Raw genomic sequence first — 25214 nt, forward strand, 5'->3', positions numbered from 1 at the left:
CGTGTGGTTGCGAGCTCAGCACATAGGATTTGCTTGCTACTTAGTACAACTGGGCAACCATGCCAAAATCTGGCCCATCTGGAAATTGGCCTTAATGCTGACGGAAGAGAAAATCAGCTGCTGTCAAGGAAGAATCCACACACACGACTCCTGACATGCAGAGCTGGCTAGTTGCAATCAAATTTCAACAGAGCTCCTGTACCTATTCTAACAATGATAGCTTGACAGCAAACTGCAGTGACACCTAGAGACTAGGCATATGTCCAACCATATTCTTCTGTAAATCCAAAAAAAACTAATCTCATGATCTCACCACTGAAAATGAGCTCCCCAGAAGTGCCTTTCATGCTTATTACCCCTGCTGCGCAGAATGCTTGCCTTGCCAGTGAACCTCATTGTGCCCACTCCCTTTAGACTATTTGAGACAAACTCAAAACAAACTTAAACCTCCACAAGAAAATAATTCTTTCTAAGAATCTCTCTCTCTCTCTGCACAGTATCGGGCACGCATGCATGCGTGAGAGTGAGATGTAATCACACCTTGGCACCTGTGGTGGCAAGAATGTGCCACCTCGTGAAAAAACCAGGCCATTGAGGTAGATTTAAGATCCCATTGTTCACCTCACAAATGATTATTCAAGCATGATTTCTTGTTACTAATACCAGTTTACCCACTTCTCACCGATTTGAGCCTTGCACTGTACAGAAACCAATCATGTACTTGTTCTACCAAACAATAAAAATGCACATGCCATACATGATGGTACACTTACTGTTTGCGTAAGTCCAACACAACTGAGAGTTGCTTTAAATTGTCAAGTATTATTAAAAGTGCTCACAAAAAAACTATTTTCCTAACCAGTGAGATTTTAAATGGTTTTCTTCATGACAAGGGCAAAGTTAAGCCCTTAATAAAAACCCAAAAAAAAAAAACAGCCAGTGCAAAATACACTATATGCCGCATTATAGAAATCCTAATGTGCCGCTTGCACTACCAGTCCAATACGCCAAAATCTGATGCTCCTCCATAGATGAACTTACAAACTCATACCTATAGATCACCACCATTGAGATGAAGAAAAGGCAAATGGATCAGCCCAAAAATGTTCGATGCCATTCATTTCTTCGCTATCATATGACATGTCTTCATCCAAATCATCATAAAAATCTGAGCCATCTAGATCTGACGAATATGTATCATAGATGTCATCCTGAACCATAGGTGGATAAAACACCTTCAACCTTTTACTTGCTTCTTTGACAAAACTCTCCTCTGTGTTCACATGCCAACATCCTTGTATATCCAAAAATTCTAGGTTTGTGCACTTTTCGAACAGAGCTTTCAATCCAGTATTTGAGAGCATCATATATGCCATTTCAAGGTGTTTCAGTTGTTGCATGTGCTGAGCAACAGCAAAGGCAATGTCATCACTCAATGCAACATTCGCATTCTGTGAGCAGCTGTTCAAGTTCAGCCGCGTAATAAGGCCACAATTCTTCCCAAATGATTCAAGAGATACTCTTGACAAAGATGAACAGCCACTTAGGTCCAAGTAGGTAATCGAAGAAAACTTGGTGGCAAGCTGACACATACAATCCTCAGTCAGTGGACTGTAAGGGATGCGAAGCACCTGAAGTGGTGATTCACTGCACATGGCAAGCCAATCATCAAAACATAAAATTTAAAAAGTACTCATGTTGGAATGATTCACTGTTAGAGGCAATAGCTGGATTAGAATTGAAAAATGAAAGAAAAAAAGGTTGGTGTGGCATGTTCCCGTGTGAAAGGACTCTAAGATTCCAGGGTGCCTAAAAATAGTACAAGTACTGAGAACGGGGGATTTCCATCCTGCATGCATGTGCATAAATTAGGGATGCATATGAATGCATTAGTGGATTTTTGCTAGAGAATGATGTGTTTTCGTGTCCTGCTTGCATGGATGTGTGAAGGGATAGGTAGTGCCGAGGACGCCTAGCATTGCATACTATTTATCCCCAATGGAGTGCTTGTTTGCTGACTAATTTAGAGCATTTTACAAGGTCTAAAGCATGTGAAAAGAGGCCAAAGCTAGTACATTTTATGGTGACCAAGTTATAAGCTTTTGTGTTCACATTCATTTAAATATTAAAAATATTGGGCATCACAGGTGTTGTGGGCAACTTATTTAGCATTAAGGGCTCGTGTAGTGAAAGAAATAAAGGGAAAGTTGCAGCCGCCTCCACCAAAAAGGAAACCTACCATTTACGTGGGCTTTCCAATACTGATCCTCCTGAACCCATAAAGCAACTCGATGTACTCTCCTCCCGCATGATCAAATGAAGGCTTGCTGTAAAGCCCTTCCCAGCGACGACTCTTGTACGACTCCTTTTTATTTAGAGGACCCAGCTGTAAGCCGTTGTACCTGTTGTACGATTCTATACCTGCTGTACGGCTGTTTCTCCCTGCTGCACCACCCTGTACAACTGTTTCGTCCTCTTGTACAACTGTTTATCAGGACTACATAAGGGCTGGAGACTGTATGGCAACACCTAGACAGAGCATTAGCTACAGGCCGGTTCTGTGCTGAGGTGTTCTGAGGGCATATGCAACTGCTGGTCAACCGTTTAAGTCGGGCCGACTTGCTTCAGAAGCTGGTCCAAATGTGAAAATGGACTAAGAATCTGGCTGAAGACAAACTTTTACTCACATGAGGATACCGAAGCTGAGTATGTGGCCAAGACATCCATAGAAGACTTTCCAGGAAAGGGAAAGGGATTTGGGTTGTTGAAGGCTACACAAGAGGAAGGAAGAGCAGATTTCTTTTTATTGAAGGCACTCCAACAGAGGACAGTTTATCAGTGTTGCTTATCCTTGTTGTGTAGCTTGGATAAGCTGACACTTGTTGTTTGTCATTGTTTTCGTGCTTGTATTGTAAATATGGTGCATAGCACCCTCATCCTTGTACTAAAGTAATACTCCGTCGAATGAGGTTTTTCCTAGGGGGGGTCAGCCCGTTCCAGCCCTAGTGACGTGTTGAGTGAGGCTAGTTTATCTTGAGTGTGATTTTCTCATTCGTTTGCAAGTGTATTCAATCTAGGATCGGTACTTTAGGGTGCCTGCGCCATTACAGTGGTATCAAAGCCTAGGTTCTCAAAATCAAAATTAAGGCAAAGGCATTCCCCACCCCTCTTGTACAACTTGCAAATCATGGAAAACTTAGACGTGAAGTGGAGTTGATAGAAGAGAAATACCACCAAAAGATCAAGAATCAAGAAGACTACTATCTCCAACAGATTGAAGAATTAAAGAAGGAGCTTCTTCAAAAGAGGGCTTAATTGATGAGTTATAGGAAAATCAAGAAAAGGACTCTACGCGTACGGTCAAGAGGCTTCAGGATAGGTTGGAAGATTGGGCCAAGTATGAAGGGCTTAATCCAAGAGAGGTGGCCATTGCTTTCTTGCTAGCAGAGGGTTACCAGTTATCTCGGAATTCCTCAACGGTATTCATTGAAGAGCCTAGAGACAAACAGCATTACTTATCAAATTTCAAGCTCTCGCAAACTACCGAATGCACATTGAAGTGAACCAGCCAACAAGTGCTCCAAAGAAGAGGAAGAGAACCCTCATGAGTGGAGGCGATTCTCAAGAAACAGACGCTTTTGGAAGCACAGGTTCCTCCAGAGGAAAGACTACCAAAACCAAGAGAAAATCAGCTTTTTGGAGGGCCATGCAAGAGAAGATGAGTGCTTCCTCCTACCATACAAGGATTCCATGCTACTGGTGAAGAAGCTTATACTCCCAAGGGACCACCCTACTTTCCCCAAGAAGGGTTTGGTAGCTCTTGAGGACATGTCAACCTAGGTTTACATAAAGCCCAAGTTATTATATCCTTTTTAATTTTTCAGCTTTGTCTAGTAGACTAGAAAATAGCTTAATCTTTTGGTTTTGATAACCAACTGGTGTGACCAGTTAACAACAAATAAAACTATGGTTATGTTCCATGTTGCATGTCTACGCAAGACTCATATTTTAACAAAGGCTTAAAGCCAATTGCTATCTCATATGATGTCATCCACAATGTCGAATTTATGGAATGTGGATTTGCAATTATATATGGTTTTTCTTCTTGGAAGAATGTTTTATCCTTTTTCAAGTATATATGAGATAGACAGTAATTCTCTTTATTGCAACGTCTCTATTAGAGCAAAGGTTGACTTTATGCTCAAGTGATAACATAGTTGCATTTCGTACTCATACTCATCTGTTCAGTACTTCCAATACGTACCGTACCGGTACCATGCTTTCTGTACCTATACTTTAAAAAAAAGTTTAAAGTAACTAATCACTAATAACTACTAGTGAATACATGGTATGTAGTTTGATGTTGAGAAGCTCAAGCGTTACAATTAGTAGCATGTCGAGGAGAGCGACATAGTACGTGATGAGCAAGAGGAGATATACAAACAACTTCACAGAGAGCTCAAGGGCATTGATAGACGAGTCACTCGAACTCGGTCTTGAGCTCTCATAACCACTTCCCTCACTTCTTCAGAGCAACAGAGTTGTCCTTCCACCTCTAAAGGCACCAGGTTGTATACTCGACTGAAACTCGTTGAGGTTGCGTAACAAGCTTATCACTGCTAAATCACATTAATCCACTTTTAACCATGGCTGAATTGAAGTAAAACTTGTGATTTTTCAGCCAACAATACTTGAGCCAAATAGATGGAAGAATAAATGAGAGAGAGAGAGAGACGACACAGCATAGACCCGGGACGGTCGGACCCCTTCACAGAAATATGAATTATTCCTCTAGAATTTTACAAGTGTATGGGTTGATTTAAATCAACATGGTACCGCCATCAAACAAGATAGAAAACAAAGCCTTTGGAATCTCCTAGTTTGTATGTGGTGGCCTACCACACACACACAAGTGTTGGAGAAACTCACCCGTCTGTGTGCCACCCCAATGGCCTACGAATGGGTCACACAACCGGTTCTCTTTTGGCAAGGATGCTCACAAGAATGGTGTCCTTTGATGAAGAAAATCAGCAAGCTCTTCTTCAACTCTTCAAAGCCTCTTCTTGAGTAGCACCTCCGTCTTCACATGGTAGCCTTCTCTCTTGAAAAATGGTTCTCTACACTTGATAGAGAAGAAGCTAGTCTTCTTGCCTTCCTACTCTCAAAAATGCACAAGTTTACATGAACTCTCCTCTTCCAAAATGAAGGGAATCACCTCCTTTTATAGGTGAATTCCTTTCTAAAAAGCTTTCTTAGTTCAAAAAAGAAAAAGATTACACATGTTAGGTTGCATGGGAAACTTTTACACATGTTTTAGTTTGCATGGGAAACTTTTACACATGTTTAGTTTTGCATGGAAAACTTTCCTTTGTCAACAAATAGAAAAAGTTAGTTCGTTTTCCCTCTTTGGAAAATAGAAAGAGATGCTTATAACTCAAGTTCTAAAATGAATTTGCATGTGCAACTGAAGAGATAGTTGCTGGATGGCTTGGGCAAGTCGCCACATCACCTCAAAAAAATAATTAATTAATTAATTAAAAAATTTACCCGAGGGATTTTCGACCACTTTGATTCCGATTCCAGCCTCTATTTTTCCAAAAGATGAAGGGAAAGGCCTCAAAATCGACCTCCAACTTAAAAGATACATATCTTGTAAAACTATCAAAATTGAAAGTAGTTTAAGTAAGAAACATACTTAACCTCCTGCAAAACACAAGTCGCTAGATCAGCAACCAATATTATGCACAAATTCGATGCTTAAAGATGAATGCCTAAATATTCAAGCATTCTCAAAATTAGCATCCAATGCAAGATCTTCAAACAGCTTATTGTGCATGTGCCTAAGGTGAGTACCATCCGTTCCATACACTTGTATCCATCTATACGCTCTCCCATAATGGTAAGAGTGCATAGTCCATCATGCTTATGAAGCATGTCCAATCATACTTCCCCACTTCGGGATGAAAGCATGTCCATTCATGGTTCCTTGGAAAAGAACACATGTTCAATCATGAAGTCTGCCATGCTAGGTCAGACAACATGTCCAAGTTTTATTAACTTCAAAATTCTTGATACAAAATTCCCTGTAAGCTGATTAGGGTTTTGGATTGGGGATTTCTCACAAATACAGACGGGTGACATACCTCCCCCCCATATTGCAGTTGTCCTCAACTGAAAGGCATCCAGATAAGAATTTAATAAATTTGGATAATCTTCAAGGTCTTCTTGATCCATCCACTGAGCATCAAGGGGTGAATAGTTCTTGAACTTTACCAAGAATTTCCTGATAATCTTTCCTTTAGGTGCTTTCCTGTCTTTATGATATACAACTTGTTCAGGTTGTAATACCTCTATAGTCTCTTCATGTACTTCAGGTGGATCTTCCATCACTGGAGTAGAAGGTACCTCTCCATGATATGGCTTTAACAAGCTTACATGAAAAGCGTTATGAATTTGCCAATGAGAAGGCAACTCAAGACGAATAGCCACATCATTAATCATTTGTTTGATCTTGAATGGTCCATAATACCTGTTAGAGAGTTTGATGAATTGACTCTCCTTTCCCTTCTTCTTCTTCAAGTATGCCTTCTCAAACTTTAGAAGCACCCACAGGCCCTCCTTATAGTCAGTCTTCCTTCTATGCTTGTCAGCAGCTTTCTTCTGCTTGGCTTGATATCTCTCTATGGCTTGATGCACTTGAGTGAGCATCTGGTCCAAGTCTTGTACAAATTCATCAGCTGCAAATATCTTCTCTTTGGTTTACATTATGGGCAGCAAGTGCGGCCTTCCATAAACTACTTCAAAGGCGCTTTTCCTGTAGAAGAATGAACAGTGTTGTTGTATGCAAACTCCACAAGAAGCAAATACTTCTCCCAAGTTGCTTTCTTTTCAGCACAAAAGCACTTTAGAAGATCTAAAATCTGTAAGTTGACATTTTCACTTTGTCCATCGGTTTGGGAGTGATAAGAAGAAGAAAAATCAAGCTTAGTTCCCACATTCTCAAAGAGGACTCTCCAAAATAAACTGGTAGTCCTCAGATCTCTCTCTCCCACTATGGACTTTGGAAGCCCATGATATTTGAAGATTTGAGCCAAATAAGTAATGGCCATCTGTTCGGCTCCAATTGCTTTCTTTACTGCAATGAATCGAGCCATTTTACTGAACCTATCCACAATTGTCCATATGACATCATTCCCTTTGGGAGTTTTTGGCAATCCTGTAATGAAGTCCATGGCGACGCTTTCCCATGGTTTGCTTGGAATAGGCAAGGGCTGTAGTAGGCCTTTCGACTTACCTCGATCAAACTTCACCTTTTGGCATATGATACATTCACGAACAAATGCCTCAATGTCCTTCCTCATAGAAGGCCAATAGAAATATCTTTCTATCATCTATGTGGTAGGGAGAATTCCCTATGACCAGCAAATGGAGGGGCATGGCATTCCTCCATAACTCTTTTCCTTAAATCTTTCACTATGCATAGCTGATCCTTCATCATTAAGAAACCTTCCCTTAGGAAGAAAGGCATCCTAATGTTTCCTTCTTGTAAGCAGTGCCATATCTGAGAAAAATCTGTGTAGCATATAAATCACGCATTACTGTGAAGTCGGTGTGGTAGAGAATAGTGATGGCACCAACTTCACGTCTCCTGGATAAAGCATCAGCAACCAAGTTGTCTTTACCCTTCATGCTTTCCACTGTAAAGTGAAACATGGACAAGAAATTTGCCCATCTCATCTACATAGGTGACAGCTTCTTCTGGGTAAGAAAGTACTTTAGACTTTGGTGATCAGTCTTGACCACAAAAGTAGTGCCCAAGAGATAATGCTTCTAGATAGTCAAAGCATGAACCACCGCAAGCAATTCCCTTTGATAGGTGGAGTAGTTCTTTTCAGCTTCATGCAACTTCCGTCTTTCATAGGCAACCGGTCTTCCTTCCTGCATTAAGACAACACCAATGCCTACATCGAAAGCATCACAATGTATTACAAAATCTTTATTTAAATCTGGCAGATACAAAACAATATTTTTGCTGGCCTCTTCTTTCAATCTTTTGAAGACAGCCTCCTCTCTTTGAGTCCACTTGAAAATAGCCCTCTTTTTGCACAAGTCATGCAATGGTGTAGCAACGTGTGCAAAGTAGCGCACATACTGCCGGTAGTAGGAGCAAAGTCCAAGAAAGCTTCTCACTTCGTGGACATCCTTCGGAGTTGGCCACTCCACAAGAGGTTTGAATCCTCTCTTACATCCTCTCATGCATATTTCACGCACAGATACTCTAAAAGATTGCATGGAGTCTGCATTGAATGCAAAATCCGTGACATGAAGTGGATGATAAAGAGGAAAGGGTCTTCTTCGGAGGAGCCACACTTAAAGAAGACAAAGAACCAAGAGAAGCCAGAAAAGAAGCCTTATGTAACCTCCAAATCATCCAATTCCAAAGATCAAACCAAAAAGCCTAAACCAATCTGCAAGAAGCTGTCAAAGAAGGAGCTAGAGCAACACATCAAAGAAGGAAGATGCTTCCAGTGTAGACAGAAAGGGCACATGGCTTGGGAATGCAAAAAGAAGGATGTTGAGAAGAGGACCGAAGAAGAAACATCAAAACCTAAGGTGAGTACCATCCGTTCCATACACTTGTATCCATCTATACGCTCTCCTCCCATAATGGTAAGAGTACATAGTCCATCATACTTATGAAGCATGTCCAATCATACTTCCCGACTTCGGGATGGAAGCATGTCCATTCATGCATGCAATATTATGCTCTCCCATTTCGGAATAGAAGCATGTCCTGTAACTCGCGGCGGGTGCCCGGGAGACTAGGGCCTTTGACACACTTGTTGATACCATCAATGCATATTAAAACGTTTAAACATGGCCACAGCCTTAACACATATCCATCATCACTTTGCATAAAAGCTGGACAGCAGGTACAGTGGTTGGTACAGCCGGTGCGATGGCTGGTACAGCAAGTACAAATGCTGGTACAACAAGTACAATGGCTAGAAATCATAATAAATGATTAAATACCCTTGCCTTCAGTATTTCTTCGCGATGGAAGCCTCCAAAACAGTCCCCAACAGCCGGTATTCTTCATGGGCAGCCTTCAAGAGAGAGAGAGAAAGAGAGTAGCCATCGTTAGGGAAGCCTTCAACGGTGGTAGAGGCTAGTGTGCAGCAAGAGAGCCTCCATTAATGAAGAGAGAGGGCTCCAATTTATAGATTTGGGCCTCCCATGAGCTAAAATGGCAAGAGAAGGTAACGATGACAAGTGGAGAGCCACACAATAGCTGAAGTGACAAGTGTGAGGCCACTTGTCTCACTTTGATCCCTTTTTCTAACAAGTGTCAGGCCACTTGTCTCACTTTGGTCCACTTTCTTGCCACATGTCCCAATCTAAGAGATGGGTCCTTCCATAATCTTTACCTCTAAAAATATCCCAACGGGTAGACATTATGTCATATAGGCACTTTGCCAACTCTTGGTATCTGCTCAATTCCAGATGTAATGATGCGAACAGAATTTCCATTGGAGTCGGGCCAAAAATAGCAACTCTTCTAAATTTTAGGAGTGTGGTCCTTTGTATTCTAGGATAATCCCCCATTCCCAAAGCTTGTACTTTCCAAATATTTAGACATCCTGGAGTCCACCAGACCCCTTTCATACTGGGAAATGTCCAGGCTGGTGACATGTCCAATCATGGAGCCAAGCAGAAGAAAGCTACTGACAAGCATAGAAGGAAGACTGACTATAAGGAGGGCCAATGGGTGCTTCTCAAGTTTGAGAAGGCACGCTTGAAGAAGAAGAAGGAAAAGGAGAGTCAATTCATCAAACTCTCTAACAGGTATTATGGACCATTCAAGATCAAACAAATGATTAATGATGTGGCTGTTCGTCTTGAGTTGCCTTCTCATTGGCAAATTCATAACGCTTTTCATGTAAGCTTGTTAAAGCCATATCATGGAGAGGTACCTTCTACTCCAGTGATGGAAGATCCACCTGAAGTACATGAAGAGACTATAGAGGTATTACAGCCTGAACAGGTTGTATATCATAAAGACAGGAAAGCACCTAAAGGAAAGATTATCAGGAAACTCCTGGTAAAGTTCAAGAACTATAGGGGAGGTATGTCACTCACCTGTATTTGTGAGAAATCCCCAATCCAAAACCCTAATCAGCTTACATGGAATTTTGTATCAAGAATTTTGAAGTTAATAAAACTTGGACATGTTGAATAAAACTTGGACATGTTGTCTGACCTAGCATGGCAGACTTCATGATTGGACATGTGTTCTTTTCCAAGGAACCATGATTGGACATGTTTCTATTCCGAAATGGGAGAGCATAATATTGCATGTATAAATGGACATGCTTCCACCCCGAAGTGGGAAAGTATGATTGGACATGCTTCATAAGCATGATGGACTATGCACTCTTACCATTATGGGAGAGCGTATAGATGGATACAAGTGTATGGAACGGATGGTACTCACCTTAGGCACATGCACAATAAGCTGTTTGAAGATCTTACATTGGATGCTGATTTTGAGACTGCTTGAACTTTAGGCATTCATCTTAAAGCATCGAACTTGTGCATAATATTGGTTGCTAATCTAGCGACTTGTATTTTGTAGGAGGTTAAGTATGTTTCGTACTTAAACTACTTTCAATTTTGACAGTTTTACAAGATATGTACCTTTTAAGTTGGAGGTCAATTTTGAGGCCTTTTTCTTCGTCTTTTGGAAAAACAAAGGCTGGAATCGAAATCAAAGCGGTCAAAAATCCCTCGGGTAATTTTTATTTTTTTTTATTTTTAAAAATTTTACTTTTTTTTTTTTGAGGTGACGTGACGACTCGCCCAGGCCATCTCAGCAATTATCTCTTCAGTTGCACATGCAAATTCGTTTTAAAACTTAAGTTATAAGCATCTCTTTCTATTTTCCAAAGAGAGAAAAAGAACTAACTCTTTCTAGTTGTTGACAAAGGAAAGTTTCCCATGCAAAACTAAACATGTGTAAAAGTTTCCCATGCAAACTAAAACATGTGTAAAAGTTTCCCATGCAACCTAACATGTGTAATCTTTTTCTATTTTGAACTAAGAAAGCTTTTTAAAAAGAAATTCACCTGTAAAAGGAGGTGATTCCCTTCATTTTGAAAGAGGAGAGTTCATGTAAACTTGTGCATTTTTGAGAGCAAGAAGGTAAGAAGACTAGCTTCTTCTCTACCAAGTGTAGAGAACCATTTTTCAAGAGAGAAGGCTATCATGTGAAGACGGAGGTGCTACTCAAGAAGAGGCTTTGAAGAGTTGAAGAAGAGCTTGCTGATTTTCTTCATCAAAGAACTTCACTCTTGTGAGCATCCTTGTCAGACGAGAACCGGTTGTGTGACCCATTGGTAGGCCATTGGGGTGGCACACAGACGGGTGAGTTTCTCCAACACTTGTGTGTGTAGTAGGCCACCACATACAAACTAGGAGATTCCAAAGGCTTTGTTTTCTATCTTGTTTGATAGCGGTACCATGCTGATTTAAATCAACCCATACACTTGTAAAATTCTAGAGGAATAATTCATGTTCCTGTGAAGGGGCCCGACCGTCCCAAGTCTATGCTGTGTCGTCTCTCTCTCTCTCTCTCATTTATTCTTTCATCTATTTGGCTTAAGTATTGTTGGCTGAAAATTCACAAGTTTTACTTCAATTTTCAACCATGGTCAAAAGTGGATTAATGTGATTTAGCAGTGATAAGCTTGTTACGCAACCTCAACGAGTTTCAATGGTATCAGAGCGGTGTTATCTTCCCTACCTTGTTGGTGATTGAAGACAATCCTTGGGAACAAGCCTTTTGCTGCTAAAGAAGAAGATGTCAACCCACAGAGAGAGATTAAGATCGTTGGCTCATCCTAGCGAGTCAATGGAAGTCTCTTCTTCAAAAAGAAGAGGTGGTGGTGCTGACAGGGAAACAAGACAAAGTGGTGATTCTCCACGAACTTCAAGATCCTTTGGCCAAAATGAAGAAATACGGCGTAACTCTTATGCCTATGGTGAGGAGGCGCTCCATCGCCGAATCAAAGAAATGGAGAACCTGTTGACCGATCCAGATGTGCAAGCAGTGGTGTCAAAGAAGGCCATCAACCATTCCAAGGTATCTCATTTTGAAGATTATGTGAAGAAATCAGATTTAGGTGATCCTATGCTGTTTGCAAAGGAATACCTCTATGAGAAGGGAATCATTGGTCCCGATCCATCTAAGCAAGTTGTTTTCTTGGAGCCCTACATTATAGCTTTCTCTAATATATCACCAACAGAGTCGCCCATGATGGTGAAAAAGGCAGCTGTTCAAGATACCAAGGAGAAAGAGAAGAAAGAGACTTGCAAGCAAGAACCGGAACTTCTCAGGTAGCTATACATCTTAAAGAAGTTGCTAGTAATTGGTATCTAACACTTGTTACCAGGAATCTCAATCCAAAAACTTGGGAGGAGTTCAAGGAGATGTTTAGAACTCAGTTTTTGCCCACTGACTTCAAGAAGAAGGTGCACATAGAATGGGATAAGTTGGATCAACAAGGAGATAATGTGCAAACGTACATTAAAGCAAGTTTGAGGTCTACCTCAAAGCTGCTCAATACATCGACATCAGTGATAGTGAAGTGATCCGCAAGTATGAGGGAGGTTTGAATCCTCTCTTATATCCTCTCATGCATATTTCACGCACAGATACTCTGAAGGATTGCATGGAGTCTGCATTGAATGCAGAATCTCGTGACATGAAGTGGATGATAAAGAGGAAGGGGTCTTCTTCGGAGGAGCCACACTTAAAGAAGACAAAGAACCAAGAGAAGCCAGAAAAGAAGCCTTATGTAACCTCCAAAATCATCCAATTCCAAAGATCAAACCAAAAAGCCTAAACCAATCTTCAAGAAGCTGTCAAAGCAGGAGCTAGAGCAACACATCAAAGAAGGAAGATGCTTCCCAGTGTGGACAAAAAGGGCACATGGCCTGGGAATGCAACAAGAAGGATGTTGAGAAGAGGACCGAAGAAGAAACATCAAAACCTAAGGTTGGTACCATAGCTGATGTGCAAGTTCCAGAAGCCAGCCACGACACCAAAGAAAGACAGCCATGGAAGGCATTTGGTAAGTTGAGAAATCAGTCTGTGGTAGTTATGATTGACTCTGGGTCTACTCATAACTTCATCTCTAAAGAGGTGGTGTCACCAATTGGCCGACCATTTGGTCCATCTCCAGTTTTTGTGTCTCATTCACTTGAGGCCAGGCCGGTGTCTCATGTGAAGAGGCCAGTATTCTTGCTTGACATGGACGGGAGCCAGATTGGTGCCACCCGTGTGTTAGCAGGATGGTGTCGTATGGACAGGAGCCAGACTGGTGCCACCCGTGTATGACTTGCACTGTGTTCGACCATGGGATTGTCACGCCATGGAAGAGCCAGTATTCGTGCCGTGTCTTACCTATGGGACTGTCACTCCATAGGGAGGCTCGTGCCTGGAACTGTGTTTTACCTATGGGATTGTCACTCCATAGGAAGACCAGGATTTATGTTTTACGTCGTGCCATTTTTGTGCCGACAGATATTTTGTACTTGTTCCATGAACGGGAGATATGTCCATGATACTATTTGCCAATGCACTCATGTTTTGCATGTTTGACACTGTTTTCGCATGACTTGTATTTTTGTGTTTGCCTGCTTGACGTGTCACTTACTGAGCGGGGACGCCTGCCAGTGAGTCGTGCCTGCCAATGAGTCATGAAGTTTGCTTTGTCTTCTGACGAGTTTTGTTGCATGTGAACAGGTGGTAAGTGTATTGCACATGTTGATTTAATACTTTAATTTCTAACCTTTCATTTTATAAGGTTATATGTTCACACTCACTTAAAAGTGGGCACCCACTTAGGGGCCAAGGTGGGGAGCCACACTTCACTTGTGTGTGTGTGGGGGTGGGTGCATGGTCACCTACCCACACCACCTTGGAACTGGCCGCCCACATGCAAACGTGGGGAGCCAGCCAACTCTATTCGTGCAACTCCCTCTCCAATCTTTAAAAAAAGAAGCCACCACCTCCATCGTAGAAAATCAGCGATCGTTTTCCACGATCTTGGTAAAAGAGATCAGCCGGCGTCCATCCCTTGCGTTCGTTTTCTGGCAGGCGGCTGCCATCTCCTTCAGAATTGCTGCGCTCCAGCTCTGATACCAATGAAACCGATCCCATCAAGTGGGAATAGACTCCGTTGGACACCCACACGCGTAATAGCACAACTTAATATCACAATTTGAAATGGACAACTTAATAACAACTTGAAATTGAAATGAAATGGAATGAAATAAATGGACACCCAGCACTGGGGCCGGAACGGGCCGACCCCCCCCCCTCAATATATGATATATTTATTGGGAGTATTTAGCAAATACAATGCTCCATGGGTTCCAAGAACCAGATGATGTCCATGTACAAATGAATGCAGTACCAAACAAAAGGCTCGAAGTAGATGTTCGAAGGAGAGCGACCACTAGCGTGGTCCAGTCTCTACGGTCCTGTGCCTTCACTGGACTCCGCGGAGAGCGCCCCACTGGTGTTCCAAGACCACGCACAAACAGGCGCTCTCGTACTAACGCCTGGCTCTCCCGATCTCAGCACCTTTGGACCGTGATTCTCCAAGTGCTTGGACTACCCGGCACCGAACGAGTGTTGCCGTGGAGAGAGTCCCTTATCAGATTTATCACAAAATACTTTACTTAAATCTGAAAATTCACTTACTTGAAGATGGCAGATGGAAGTCCAATACCCGAGGTATCTGTGTGTAGCTACTTGAGTGGGACACCAGATGTAGCCACTTAAAGAAGGAAGACGCCGCCTATGGAAAGGATGGTACAACCACCTGCTGTGCAAGACACAGTCGCCTTCGTGTGGGGGAGGAGGCATAGCTTGTCTAGCTACAGCCGTCTAGTGATGCAGCCGCCTGGTGAAGAACACAAAAACGGGAGGAGAGGCATGCGTAGTCGCCCGCTGTGGACAGGCGCAGCCACCTGCTGAAGGCACAGCGGCCTGAGAGGACGGGGAAGTAGCCGCTTGATGGATAGGAGGCGCCTGGCTGCTGTGCACAGCCACCTGGCTGCAGCGTGCGCAGCCGCCTGTGGTGGGTAGCCTGCTGGAGGATGGGACGCAGCACCTGTTGGAGATGGCCCACGACTGCCTGCAAGAGAACAAGGCAGCGCAGCCTATGGATATGCAGCCGCCCGCTGAAGAAATAACAGCCGCCTAGTAGGGAAGGAAAAATAGCCGCCTATAGTTTGGAGACAGTTGAATCAAAGGGACAACTGTCTCGAGGAAAGACAGTCATGCTTGATGAAGAGCCTGATGCAATGAGGGCTGAAATGGAACATATGAGAAAGCTTTTGTAGGCACAAGAACAAGAGCTAAAATTTTTGCATGAAGATCCCCATGTGCAAAGTGCCATTGAAGCAAGGAAAGCCGATGCAATGGTAGATGTGACTTTTGAGTCCATGGCATGAGACGTGGGCAAGAAGCCAAGGGAGTTGGCACTTGCCTACCTCCTCCGCAAAGGTGACATCAAAGAGGGGGATGACGGAGAGCTGAAATTCAGAAATCCACCTCGCTTGAAGCATGGAGATCCCGCATCTCGAAGGTTGAGGTCTTTTATGCAAAAGGAAGAGGTGACAGTCACCTCTCGACATGCATCTTCTCCACAAGACACAAAGCCTGACAGGTATATGTATGCTAGTGCTCAGGGAGGGTATGAAGGTCACATGCATTCAAGACATGTATCCCATGGTAGGGGTGGCAGGTCTGCTTCTAAAAGAGTTTTGCCTTCTGAATTGTCTCATGGAGAGACATTGCCTTATGGAGGAAAGTCACATGCATCCGATTCTCAAGTTCGTGGAGCACATGCCACCGTGCTTCATGAAACTTCCATGATGGCCCATGGAGCCCATGCAGATAGGGCTGCCCCGTTGGATAAGGGGAAAAGAAAAAGAGAAGACCATGAGCCTCATACCAGAAAGCTCAAGGAATTTAAAGCAGGTGACAAATCTGTTAAGTTTGATGTTTTTCATGGAGAACATGATGCTTCCAAAGTGTTAGCATTTGTGGCACAGTTTGACATTGCCTTTAGCAATGAGGACTTCACAGAGAAGTCTAAACATGCTAGCATGTTTTTGAAAGGGAGCGCTGCTCATTGGTGGATCACTGAAAAGATCACCAAGGACCCCATTTGCACCTGGAAGGAATTTAAGGACAGATTCTATGCTCAGTTTTTGCCACCAAATGCGGAGCAAACTCTCACTCAAAAGTGGGACAGACTTGAGCAAAGAGATAATGAAAGTGTGCAACAGTATGTCAACAAGTTTTGGAAAGTGTTGCTGGAGGTAACTCCTTTTATGCAAATCTCTAAGGATGAAAGAAAGAGGAAGTTTCGCTCTGGACTGCAACCAACATATCGTTCAGGCATTGAATGAAGGAGCTATGGAAGCTCAGCTGTAGAGAGAGTTAGGGTTTCATGTGGGAGACATACACAGAGAAGAAGGAAGAGAGAGAGAGAGAGAGACATGTGGGGATAAGTCAACTCACAGTATGAGTGTGTGACTCCCCTATCACACATGTATATTTGCTCTAGTACACATAGTGCAAATATACATGTGTGATAGGGGAGTCACACACTCATACTGTGAGTTGACTTATCCCCACATGTCTCTCTCTCTCTCTCCCTTCTTCTCTGTGTATGTCTCCCACATGGAACCCTAACTCTCTCTACAGCTGAGCTTCCATAGCTCCTTCAACTGGTATCAGAGCCACGGTTGTGTCCGTGTGTGTGCGGGTGTGCGGAGTCGTCTTCATCGCGAAGAAGAAGCTCGGCTATGGAGCCTTGAGCTTGGCACGAGCAGAGGAGATTACTTGGAGCTTTCTGGTACTCAGCAAAGAGCACGTGCGAAGCGGAGCGCTTCTCTACCAGGCAATCTTCGAAAGCCTCGGACTGAGAAAAGAGCACGTGGCAAAGGCCAGGTGGAGCGCGTTGTGAAGCTCCCTTCAGTAGGAGTCGGGCACCGTGCTGGATTTTTGCGCGCAGTTGGAGGAGTCGGGCGCCGTGCGAGAGAGGCTCCGTTCCAATCGGTAGCTGATGTGCATACAGGCAAGGATGGAATCCGGAGCTTGAGAAGGACACGTGCATCCACTGGAGCTTCCCCGACGAAGTCTGGATTGAAGGAGCTTCCCGCGACGTGGCGCTATAGAGGCACTGTCGGAGGCAGCATCGCTTTATCTGTGCCGTGGCCGTCTCGCCACACTCAGTCCAGTGCTTTCCGTGCGCCTACCTCGCTCCCGTCGCATGCATCTGCATCTTTGTCGCCTTCAGCAAAGCAGCTCCCGTCGTTGTCCCCTCCAGCACCATATGTAGATAGGCGAACCAGCTTAGGCTTCTGTGTATAGAAGCTCCAACCAGCTGCAGTCCACAGAGCGGTCCGTCTGCACACAGATGCTCCCGTCACGTTAAAAACCATCTGCAAGCCCATCTGCAAATCCCACCCCCTTTTCTGCAACAGAAATCAGCTGATTTCAGAGGTATTTGCTTCAATTTTGGGATTTGCATGTCCATTATCATAAATTGAGCAGGTACAGGTCCTAATGGCTCAGATTTGAGCACAATTGGCAACAATTGGGTGACATTGGTCACATTCCGGATCAATTGGCACGAAATTGGGTGTCAACATTTGGGGCTTTTGATGTAATTGTGCCATTGGGCACTCATACATGCTGTATGATGTGAGCAATCTCACATTCGGGGCAAAATTGCAGGAAATTGGAGTGCAAATCAAAGGGCTTTTGTGCCAATTGGGTTGTTTTGCATGCAGGGGCACTGGCATTTGATGTTTTGGGCAATGTGTTGATGCCTGTCAAGCACTCAATGTGCCAGTAAATCAAGGGGCTTTTATGTATTGGATGTATATGTGACCAAGGGGAAGCATTGTGAAGACTCTGGATGCCTTCATGTGCATTAATGTACCATTCATGATCAGAAATTGATCTTGAATCAAGGGGCTTTTCAAGATTTTGTGCTTGTTGAGCTTGGCAAAACAGCAGGGAAGACTTTTATGCCTTGAACCCTCGGTAATCCACTTGCAATCAAGGGGCTTTTGCCCAATTTCTGTCCGGGACTGTTGTATGCAGTGGTGGGGACTGTTAAGGTCTGATTTTCACTCATTTGGACAGCCAGGAGAGCATTTATTGCTACTGTACTTGCTGGTACACGAGGCTTGGTGGGAAAGTGCCAGAGGAAGTATGGACAGGGAAGCCTCAGTCCTACAAGCACTTGAGAGTGTTTGGTTGCGTTGCGTACGTGCACATACGCAAGGAAATACGCACCAAACTTGATCCTAAGTCTCACAAATGCATATTCCTAGGATATGGTGACAGAGGTGAAATGGGGTATAGACTTTGGGATCCAGTGAATAGAAAGATTATACGCAGCAATGATGTCATTTTTTATGAAACATGCATGTATAAGGAGCCTGCAAGGCACCAGGAGCCTGGCAGAGTCATCTTTGATGATGATGGACATCATGGACAACAACCAAGGGCTGTAAATCAGCCATTACAGCAACAAAACCAGCCCTTAAATGGTGCTGAAAATGGTCTAAATGGACAGCCAGAGATGGCAGAAGATATCCCTATGGATATCCCACAGTTAGAGGAGATACCGGGCATGATCTTTCAACCTTATGGCATGGAACAGGAGCCACCAATAGGTGATATGCAGGCTGGACAGCAACCTGCAAATGATGGTCATTGGGTACAGAGGTCCACAAGACCCTCCAGACCCCCTGACAGGTTTGTTCCAGGGGTTGACTACTTGATGCTCACTGACTGTGGGGAGCCCTCTTGTTATAAGGAGGCTTTACAGAGGGCAGACAAGGCTCTTTGGGAGCGTGCTATGAAGTCAGAGATGGATTCTCTGCACAAAAATGGAACATGGAAGTTGGTGCATTTGCCTACAGGCAAGAAGGTTTTACCATGCAAGTGGGTTTACAGGCTCAAAGTTGCACCTGATGCAAAGCCAAGATACAAAGCCAGGTTAGTGGCTAAGGGCTTCAAGCAGGAATATGGTGTGGACTTTGATGAGATCTTCTCTCCAGTGGTCAAAATGACCACACTTAGAGCTGTATTAGCTTTGGTTGCTCATGATGATCTAAATTTGATTCAGATGGATGTGAAGACTGCTTTTCTTCACGGTGATCTCCATGAGGAGATATATATGCAACAGCCAGAGGGTTATGCAGTGAATGGAAAGGAGAAGCTTGTATGCAAGCTGAAAAAGAGTCTTTATGGGCTCAAACAGGCACCAAGGGAATGGTATCATAAATTTGATACATTCATGAAATCCCAAGATTTCAGGAGGAGTGACATAGATCACTGCTTATACACCAAGAAAGCTTTGGATGGCAGTCTATTGATCCTCATCTTGTATGTTGATGATATGTTGATTGCCGGGAAATCTCGTAAAGAGATGGATGCCTTGAAGAAGAGGCTGCATCAGACCTTTGATATGAAGGATTTGGGTGATGCAAATCACATTTTGGGTATGCGGATACTTCGGGACAGAAATCAGCATGTGTTGTATTTGTCTCAGAAGGAATACATTGGCAAAGTTTTGCAGAGGTTCAATATGGAAGGGGGGAAGAAGACTAGTACTCCTTTGCCTCCATATGTGAAACTCAGTGCTATGGACAGCCCACAGTCGGATAGTGACAGGGCTGATATGGCCAAGATTCCGTATGCTTCAGCTTGTGGCAGTCTCATGTATGCCATGGTTGCTACCAGGCCGGACATTGCATTTGCAGTGGGAGTGGTTTGTAGATACATGGCCAAACCTGGCAAGAAGCATTGGGAAGCAGTGAAAGGTGTCATGAGATACCTAAAGGGCACACAGGATATGTGCATTTGCTTTGGCAAACAGGATGCATTAGTGCATGGTTACACGGATTCGGATTATGCCGGTCATCCAGATAACCGGAAGTCTACTACCGGGTATGTGTTTACATTCTTAGGAGGTGTTGTGTCATGGATATCCAGGATGCAGAAGTGCAGTGCTTTATCTACTACAGAGGCCGAGTATATTGCAGCCACAGAGGCTTGCAAGGAGGCATTATGGCTATCTCGGTTAGTGGTTGATTTGGGTTATACAGGGGATATTCCATTGTTGCATTGTGACAGTCAGAATGCCATCCAATTGGCAAAGAACCCTGTCTTTCATGCAAAGACGAAGCATGTGGATGTGAAGTATCACTTCATCAGAGAGGTGATAGAGAACAAGCAGATTCAGCTTGTTAAGATTCATACGGATGACAACCCGGCTGATCTGTTGACAAAGAGTTTGCCTCCAGAGCGGTTTGCTCATTGCAGACACTTGATGGGCATTGGATGAGGCCAGTTTCAGCCTTGATATGGCCTTATATATTATCATGTACATGCTGATTTTTTCTTTTCCTTCATTTAAGGGCACTTTGCCTTTAAGTGGGAGGTTGTTGGGGTAAAGGCATTATGCCCACCCTTATAGTGTGTACCATGGTTGTGACAGTACGAAAATACGATACCGTACGATACGATACCGTACGGGAATTTTTGGTACGATATGAAATTTTCGGATACCGTACGATAAAATACGGTTTTTATTTTTTACACTTACAAGCTATGGAGCTTCAAGCTTGAATGTGAGGGAAGGTTGGGAGGGGAGGAGTCTACAGTGCTTGAGAAACCAGTACATGGATATGTGTCTCTCCCGCTTGGATCTCCCGATTGTCTCCAAAAAAGAACCTGGATGGGTAATGCAATACCAAAGGTCTCCCAGTGTAGCGTTTATGACTAAGGGACCGTCCTTGCACAAATACGAGGAGTGCATCTAGGGTGATAAGTTTAGGGACTCCTCTCTAGATCAAAATGGCCATGTCCAAATGTTCTCCCTCGTGCATAACTTGAGAATCTAATTGTCTAGCCTACCTATACCAGGGATCCCCAAGTGATGTAGCAAGATTCTCTCATCCTACCAATCTAGTGTACACTACCAGTCTACCTCGCCAGATTTTTTAGGTCTCTCCACAACCCCATATGGAATACTGAGTGGACACGAAAGTTGCGAAGTATTGCGAGCATTTGGGATCTTCGTAAAGCAGGGTTTCTATTTTTTTTTAGCATTTGGAATTTCTTTTTCAAGGAAAAAAAATTTGGGGGGGAGGGGGAACCTAACTCGTACCGTACGATATCGTACGAATTCGTACGGTATCGTACCGTACGACTCGTACGTACGAACAGGTTCGTACGCGTACGAGAAACAACTATGGTGTGTACTAGCCCATAAGTGTTGTTGGGGTAAAGGCATTATGCCCACCCTTATAGTGTGTACTAGCCCATAAGTTTTATAGTACATAGTACACTTAGTACATTTAAAATGTACTAAGTGTACTATGTACTATAAAACTTATGGGCTAGTACACACTATAAGGGTGGGCATAATGCCTTTACCCCAACATTGAATTACACCCGAAACATACTTTGCAACAGCTCACAACCTCTGCTCTTGCTACGGAGCAATTGGTGCTCCAAATTAAGCAGGATCAAGGCGGTTCAAAGGGGAAAGACAAGGCTGTCCCAAATCTGCAAAAAGGTGGACAGCTACCTAAAAAGAACTTCCGGGAGACCTACAAGGGTGGTAAAGCTGAAAATACCACAACTAAAGATCAGGGCCCAAAGAAGAACAAATTCGGCTTGACTTCGGAGCAAAGAGAGCATTATGCCAAGGAGGGAAAACGTTTTTCTTGTGGTAGCAAAGAACACATGTTTAGACAGTGCCCTGATCGCAAACCAAAGCACGATGACAAGCACACCAAGGCTAATATACATGCAGTTCCTGATGTACAAGGAAACACTGGACATGATGCAAAAGAGCGAATGGTATGCAAGGCTTGGGGACAAATCAAGGATCAACCCGCCTTATTCATGTTTGATGACTGTGTAACCGATAACTTCATCTCTATGCAAACGGCAGCTGCATTGGGTATTGAGGTTGAGAACATGGGACCTCAGATTGAAGCCGAAGCTGCATTTATTGGTAAAGAGGTGCAGGTTACCCCATTGATAGGGAAGTTACGCATACATATCCACAGGGCTACCTTGATAATGAACATTTCTTAGTTGCTCCACTAAATGAATGTGATGTATTGTTGGGCAAGCCATGGCATCATAGGCTTGAGCCCCGCAAAGAGTACAAGACCAATACGATTTCTTTTATGCATAAAGACCGCATGCATTTCATTGATGCTGGCAAAGAAGGGGATTCCATCCCACTTGTATCTCACATCCAAATTAATAAAGCAATGAAAAAGAGTCTTTCTGCGTACTTGGTTTTTGTTCGTGATAGCCTTGTACCAAGTCATCAAAATGAGGATGCTATGACTAATGACAGGCTGAATTTTCTTCATGCATTCAACGACTGTTTTGCTGATTCATTGCCAGGTGAATTACCTCCCCAAAGGCCCGAAGATCATTGCATAGATCTTGTGCCAGGTAGTTCTCCTCCTAACAAACCCGCATACCGAGTGAGTGCTGCACAACAAGAAGAGATCATGAAGCAGGTAAATGAGCTTTTAGAGAAAGGTTTGGTTCAGCCCAGTTCCTCACCTTATTGCTCTCCTGTGCTTCTTGTTCAAAAGAAGGACGGATCATTCCGCATGTGTGTGGACTACAGAGCTTTAAACAAGCTTACCATCAAGAACAGATTCCCAATTCCACGTATTGATGACATCTTGGATAAGCTTGATGGTTCGGCTTGTTTTAGCCGACTTGACTTGAAGAGTGGTTATCACCAAATACGAGTGGTGCCACAAGACGTCCATAAAACTGCATTCAGGACAGCCTTTGGATTATATGAATTTTTGGTAATGCCTTTTGGTCTCACCAATGCTCCTGCTACGTTTAATCGTATGATAGATAGGATATTCCGACCCCGTCGCAAATTCACAGGAGTATTCTTTGATGATATCTTGGTTTTCTCCAAGAATGAGCAGGAACACAGAACTCATTTGGTCACAGTGTTCGAAGAGTTGCGGAAGCATAAACTTTTCATTAATGCCAAGAAAAGTGAGTTTTTCCTTTCAGAGATTCATTATTTGGGACACATTGTATCCAAGAATGGAGTTACAATGGATCCTGCAAAGATAGAGACCATTCGGAATTGGCCCGAATTGCAAAACGTACATCAAGTACGTAGTTTTCTAGGATTATGTTCTTATTATAGGCGTTTCATACGGCATTTCGCCATGATAGCCACTCCTCTACATGATCTCACAAAGAAGAAAATGACTTTCAAATGGACTTCAAAGGAACAAGATGCTTTCTTGCAGCTCAAGCATGCTATCATATGTGGACCCGTATTGATTGTTCCTGACTTGCACAAGTCATTCGTGGTAGAATGTGATGCTTGTGGTGATTGTATAGGAGCTGTCCTAAATCAAGAAGCCGTCGTTTACATGATGCTGAGCTTCATATGGATATCTATGAGAAAGAGCTCTTGGCTGTAATTCATGCTTTAAAGATATGGAAACATTATCTTCTTGGGGCTGAATTTGTAGTCCAAACAGATCATCAAAGCTTGAGATACTTTCTATCTCAAACGAAGCTTTCGGAGAAGCAGATGAGAATGGCAAACTTTCTTTCCATGTTTCATTTTCAGATTGTGTATACTCCAGGAAAGAAAAATGTGGTGGCCGATGCATTATCCAGGAGGCCTTATGTAGCTACAGTCTCAGTGGCCTCTCATGGCGACCTATCTGCTATGCGAGATTTGTATCATTTGGATGCTAATTTTTGCCATATATGGACTGATTTGATGGCTGGTCATTCACATGCCTCTTATGTTATCAACGAGGGTTATCTTATGAAGGATAATTGCCTATGTGTGGTGAAGGATTTGCGTCCAAAGGTTATGGACGAATGTCACGCTCCACCTTATGCTGGTTATTATGCCCACTACACGCATGATTCAGAGATATTTCTTTTGGCCAAGCATGCGTAAAGACATTGAGGCCTATGTACGTGCATGTATTACTTGCCAAAAGGTGAAATTTGACAGGCAAAAATCTCCAGGTTTGCTTCAGCCATTGCCTATTCCCTCGCAACCTTGGGAAAGTATTACTATGGATTTGCCTAGATCCCAGCATGGGAATGATGCTATTTGGACCATTGTGGACAGGTTTAGCAAGCAAGCTCATTTCTTGCCCGTCAAGAAAACCATTAAAGCTGATCATATGGTAAAGCTTTTTCTTGCTAATATCTTCAAGCATCATGGTATGCCTAAATCCATTGTTGGGGATAGAGATCCCAGGACTACAAGCCTCTTTTGGAGGGCTTTATTTGATAACATAGGTACTAAACTTGAGTTTTCATCAGCTTATCATCCCCAAACGGATGGCCAAAGTGAAGCTGCAAATTCAGCCGTGTTGGATTTATTGAAGTGTTATGTGGCAGATCAAAAGACTGCATGGGAGAAGTACCTTCCACTTGTTGAGTTTGCCTACAACAATACAATCCATGCCTCCACGGGAAAGGCTCCGTTTGAGATTATCTATGGTAGAGTGGTATTGCCACCCATCCTTCGTACAAAGGATGAGATTTTTGCAGCTGATGAATATGTTCGTGATTTGGATATCGCCTTTGGTCAAGTGCGGACAGCCATTGCAAGATCTCAAGATAAGCATAAAATGGCTGCTGACAAGCATAGAAGGGACATGCAAGTCAAAGAAGGTGATTGGGTTTTGCTGAAATTTGAGAAGGCTAGGCTTCGGAAGAGGCCAGGACGAGAAGGATCATATCCTAAGCTTTCTCCTCGCTATTATGGACCCTTCAAGGTGATTAAAAAAATCAATGAAGTGTCATATAGACTTGCTTTACCTAGTCACTGGAAGATTCACAATGCATTCCATGTGAGTCTATTTCGGAAATATGTGGGGCCAGATCCTGATGAGCCTGTCTCACAGAAGATCCGCCAGAGATTGAAGAGCTTGAGGAGATCCTCCAGCCAGAACAGATTGTTTTTCACACGGAGCCAAAGCTACCTGCAGGAAAGCTTTCCAGGAGATACCTTGTGAAGTTTAAAAATTATTTGCCTATTGAGGCAAAGTGGGTAACTGAGGATTATTTT

General features: G+C 43.3%; 1 protein-coding gene across 1 annotated transcript in view; it reads right to left on the reverse strand.

Moving 5' to 3' along the window:
• Nucleotides 1-802: 802 nt before the first annotated feature.
• Nucleotides 803-25214, reverse strand: part of LOC147615799 (F-box protein FBW2-like) — a 34195-nt gene continuing 9783 nt past the window's right edge. The window contains exon 2 of the mRNA XM_086778408.1: nucleotides 803-1647. Within this exon, the coding sequence (XP_086634534.1) occupies nucleotides 1059-1647 (589 nt within the window). The 3' untranslated portion in view covers nucleotides 803-1058. The remainder of the gene's footprint in view (nucleotides 1648-25214) is intronic.

This window comes from Cibotium barometz, chromosome 39, assembly GCF_041138505.1.
Source record: "Cibotium barometz isolate CiBa-2024 chromosome 39, ASM4113850v1, whole genome shotgun sequence".
NCBI lineage: Eukaryota > Viridiplantae > Streptophyta > Polypodiopsida > Cyatheales > Cibotiaceae > Cibotium > Cibotium barometz.